The following is a 4,446-nucleotide window of genomic DNA, read 5'->3' as shown; positions in this document are numbered from 1 at the left end:
GAAACAATAGAGGGGTTCACATGCATGAACCTTCACGCTTTTCACGAGATAATCCGATTTTTATTGGAACATGTCTATCCCACAATGCAGGGCGGTAAGTGTAATGCTGATATTGAAATCGGCAGTGATATTACCATATTTGGTTTCAAAAGTGATTGACAGGAGGATGGACCGGAAGTGGGTGGGTTGGGGGCGGACAGGAATTATAGGTAAATTTACTGAGTCCATTTCTCAAACAAAAGTTGATGTGTTTGGTGTCGCCTTTGCTGCTAATGCCATATACATGTCAACTGTCTGCACGTGGGAACCGTGCTACTGGCGTGCGACGTTGTGGCGTTTTTAAGAGGTAGTTACCGTTCCAGTAGGTCTCTGAATGTTACACGCCTCGTATTACCACAGGTTATCGTTGGGTGTATTCAAAAACTGTAACGCATAAAAAACATAGTTTGAATTAACAAATCTTGTATTGTGTCATCAGTCGTGAAACATCATTGCCATTTTACGACTTTCTTTGGTGGAAGTGACACCAGTAATCAACAATACCAAGTGTTTGTAAACACAAACAGTAATCAAGGCATTATTTGTTATCATTTATTCTAACGTCTATCAACAAATGGCTGTGACATGTTTCGATGGACGATACAGAAGATTAAATTTTCGATTCGAGATTCCTGTTAAGTGAATTAACCTCAATGGGAAATGTGGGTGTATGATTTTTTTTCGATTTTAATCAGACATTTCGTATCTGATACAAAAAATATTTAGGTGATTCGAGTCTAACTCATCCTCCACAGTAACTGCTGGCAGTGGGGTAGCGTAGTGGCTAAAGCGTTCGCACAATACGCTGAAGATCCAGGTGCGATTCCCCACGTGGGTACAGTGTGTGAAGCCCACCTCAGGTGTCCCAGCCACTCCCGTCATATCTGACATCACCTGATGTTGTAGAAGGAGCTACAACAACGTCAACGGTAGTGTTGTGCGGAGTGCATGTGTATACTTTGTTTGATATATTTGTCGTTTAGCGCTTCTCTCAGCCATGTCCCACCTGTAAGACGACGGTCTGTAAATAGTTCAGTCTGGACCAAGCAATCCAGTGGCTGACATTATACACATCGATTCACGCAAGTTGGATACAATGATACGCATTAACCAAGTCAGTGAGCCTGACAACCCGATCCCGCTAGTCGCCACTTGCCACAAGCATGAGTTGCGAAAGACCAATTCTAACCCGGGTCTTCACGGGTCTTGTGGTGATTCAGATTGTTGTAGTTTGAATAGTAGAAAGAATCTTTGCAGTGGTAGAGATGCCTGTCATCATGGGACGAGATGGCTACAGAGGGGTGAGTGAGTGAGTTAAGTTTACTCCTCACTCAGCAATATTCCAGCTATATGACGGCGGTCTGTGAATAATCGAGTCTGGACAAGACAATCCAGTGACCAACAACATGAGCATCGATCCGCGCAATTGGGAACCGATGGCACGTGTCAACCAAGTCAGCGTGTCTGACCACCCGATCCCGTTAGTCGCCTCTTACGACAAACATAGTCGCCTTTTATTGCAAGCATGGTTTGGTGAAGGCCTATTCTACCCCGGACCTTCACGGGTCTATTCTATCCCCGGACCTTCACGGGTCGGCTACAGTGGAATAAACAGATACGGTAGTGAAGGTAATGACGCTGAAGGTGGTAGAAGGGGTTGTAGCATTGGAGATTTTAAAGGATATAACGTTAGAGACAGTGACGGGAGATGTGGATAGATGTAATAAAGTAGTAGATGTAATGACGGCATTGCGAAAACTGATTACTGTGGTAGCGACAGAGACTTCAGTTTGTAGCTCTACTGCTGGTAGCAGTGCTAGATATTGCTGTAGACGCAGTTGTAGTCGATGTAGTAGAAGTGGTTGTAGCAACATATCTAGTAACGCTGGACGCCGGTAACGACTGCGACAGAGGTGGAAGTTGTTGAAGACGGTGATCATGGTTCTGGTAATTTACGATCTTAACAGTAAAGATGGTTGTAGTGATAGTGATGTCATCACGTACCCGATTATTGTTCTTGTACTCATAGCTCGTAGTGATGGTAGTAGTAGCAGTAGTAGTAATTGTGATTGTAGCTGTAGTAATGGTTGTAGTAGTTGTAATTAATGGTTGTAGTAGTAGTAATGGTTATAGCAGTTGTAGAGATAGCAGTAGTAGTAGTAGTAATGCTTGTAGTTGTAGTAATGGTTGTAGTAGTAGTAGTTGTAATTAATGGTTGTAGTAGTTGTAGGAATGTTGTAGCAGTTGTAGAGATAGTAGTAGTAGCAGTAGTAGTAGTAGTAGTAGCAGCAGCAACAGCAGCAGTAGTAATAGTAGTAGTAGATGATGATGAAACGACGGCGGTAGTGGTGGAGATGGCAGTGGACGACGTGGTTGTCACGGTGGTAGGGGTAGAGATGGCAGTGGACGACGTGGTTGTCACGGTGGTAATGACGGTGGTAGGGGTAGAGATAGCAGTGGACGACGTGGTTGTCACGGTGGTAATGACGGTGGTGGGGGTAGAGATGGCAGTGGACGACGTGGTTGTCACGGTGGTAGGGGTAGAGATGGCAGTGGACGACGTGGTTGTCAAGGTGGTAATGACGGCGGTAGGGGAAGAGATGGCAGTGGACGACGTGGTTGTCACGGTGATAGGGGTAGAGATGGCAGTGGACGACGTGGTTGTCACGGTGGTAATGACGGTGGTGGGGGTAGAGATGGCAGTGGACGACGTGGTTGTCACGGTGGTAATGACGGTGGTAGGGGTAGAGATAGCAGTGGACGACGTGGTTGTCACGGTGGTGGGGGAAGAGATGGCAGTGGACGACGTGGTTGACACGGTGGTAATGACGGTGGTAGGGGTAGAGATAGCAGTGGACGACGTGGTTGTCACTGTGGTAATGACGGTGGTGGGGGTAGAGATGGCAGTGGACGACGTGGTTGTCACGGTGGTAATGACGGTGGTAGGGGTAGAGATAGCAGTGGACGACGTGGTTGTCACGGTGGTAATGACGGTGGTGGGGGTAGAGATGGCAGTGGACGACGTGGTTGTCACGGTGGTAATGACGGTGGTAGGGGTAGAGATAGCAGTGGACGACGTGGTTGTCACGGTGGTAATGACGGTGGTGGGGGTAGAGATGGCAGTGGACGACGTGGTTGTCACGGTGATAGGGGTAGAGATGGCAGTGGACGACGTGGTTGTCACGGTGGTAATGACGGTGGTGGGGGTAGAGATAGCAGTGGACGAGGTGGTTGTCACGGTGGTGGGGGAAAAGATGGCAGTGGACGACGTGGTTGACACGGTGGTAATGACGGTGGTAGGGGTAGAGATAGCAGTGGACGACGTGGTTGTCACTGTGGTAATGACGGTGGTGGGGGTAGAGATGGCAGTGGACGACGTGGTTGTCACGGTGGTAATGACGGTGGTAGGGGTAGAGATAGCAGTGGACGACGTGGTTGTCACGGTGGTAATGACGGTGGTGGGGGTAGAGATGGCAGTGGACGACGTGGTTGTCACGGTGGTGGGGGTAGAGATGGCAGTGGACGACGTGGTTGTCAAGGTGGTAATGACGGTGGTAGGGAAAGAGATGGCAGTGGACGACGTGGTTGTCACGGTGATAGGGGTAGAGATGGCAGTGGACGACGTGGTTGTCACGGTGGTAATGACGGTGGTGGGGGTAGAGATGGCAGTGGACGACGTGGTTGGCACGGTGGTAATGACGGTGGTAGGGGTAGAGACAGCAGTGGACGACGTGGTTGTCACGGTGGTGGGGGACGAGATGGCAGTGGACGACGTGGTTGACACGGTGGTAATGACGGTGGTAGGGGTAGAGATAGCAGTGGACGACGTGGTTGTCACGGTGGTAATGACGGTGGTGGGGGAAGAGATGGCAGTGGACGACGTGGTTGTCACGGTGGTAATGACGGTGGTGGGGGAAGAGATGGCAGTGGACGACGTGGTTGTCACGGTGGTAATGACGGTGGTGGGGGTAGAGATAGCAGTGGACGACGTGGTTGTCAAGGTGGTAATGACGGTGGTGGGAGTAGAGACTGAAGGAATAGAATATTGGTGGCAAAACTAATATCCGGATTTGAGAGATCAGTTGTAGAAAAAAATCATAGTCTTGGGTATAGTTAATGAACTATTTAAAAATATACATGTACGTATACAAAAGAAATAGCAGGGGGACCAGAACAATTCTTCATTTCAGAGGCAATCTAAACTTGCGCTGTCATTCTAGACTTGAGTTGAACCGATTTCTAATCTAATACAAGACAGACTACGTGTATTGTCACGGTGGTGGGGGTAGAGATGGCAGTGGACGACGTGGTTGTCACGGTGGTGGGAGTAGAGATGGCAGTGGACGACGTGGTTGTCACGGTGGTAGGAGTAGAGATGGCAGTGGACGACGTGGTTGTCACGGTGGT

General features: G+C 48.8%; 1 protein-coding gene across 1 annotated transcript; it reads left to right on the top strand.

The window, feature by feature from the left end:
• Nucleotides 1–2,393: 2,393 nt before the first annotated feature.
• On the top strand, nucleotides 2,394–4,100 carry LOC137287930 (uncharacterized). Its single transcript, XM_067820303.1, has one exon. It carries the CDS (start codon nucleotides 2,394–2,396, stop codon nucleotides 4,098–4,100), a length of 1,707 nt encoding a protein of 568 aa, XP_067676404.1.
• Nucleotides 4,101–4,446: the final 346 nt, after the last annotated feature.

This window comes from Haliotis asinina, chromosome 6 (genome assembly GCF_037392515.1).
Source record: "Haliotis asinina isolate JCU_RB_2024 chromosome 6, JCU_Hal_asi_v2, whole genome shotgun sequence".
NCBI lineage: Eukaryota > Metazoa > Mollusca > Gastropoda > Lepetellida > Haliotidae > Haliotis > Haliotis asinina.
Note: the sequence above shows the minus strand (reverse complement) of the source record. Positions and strands in the feature narration are given on the sequence as shown.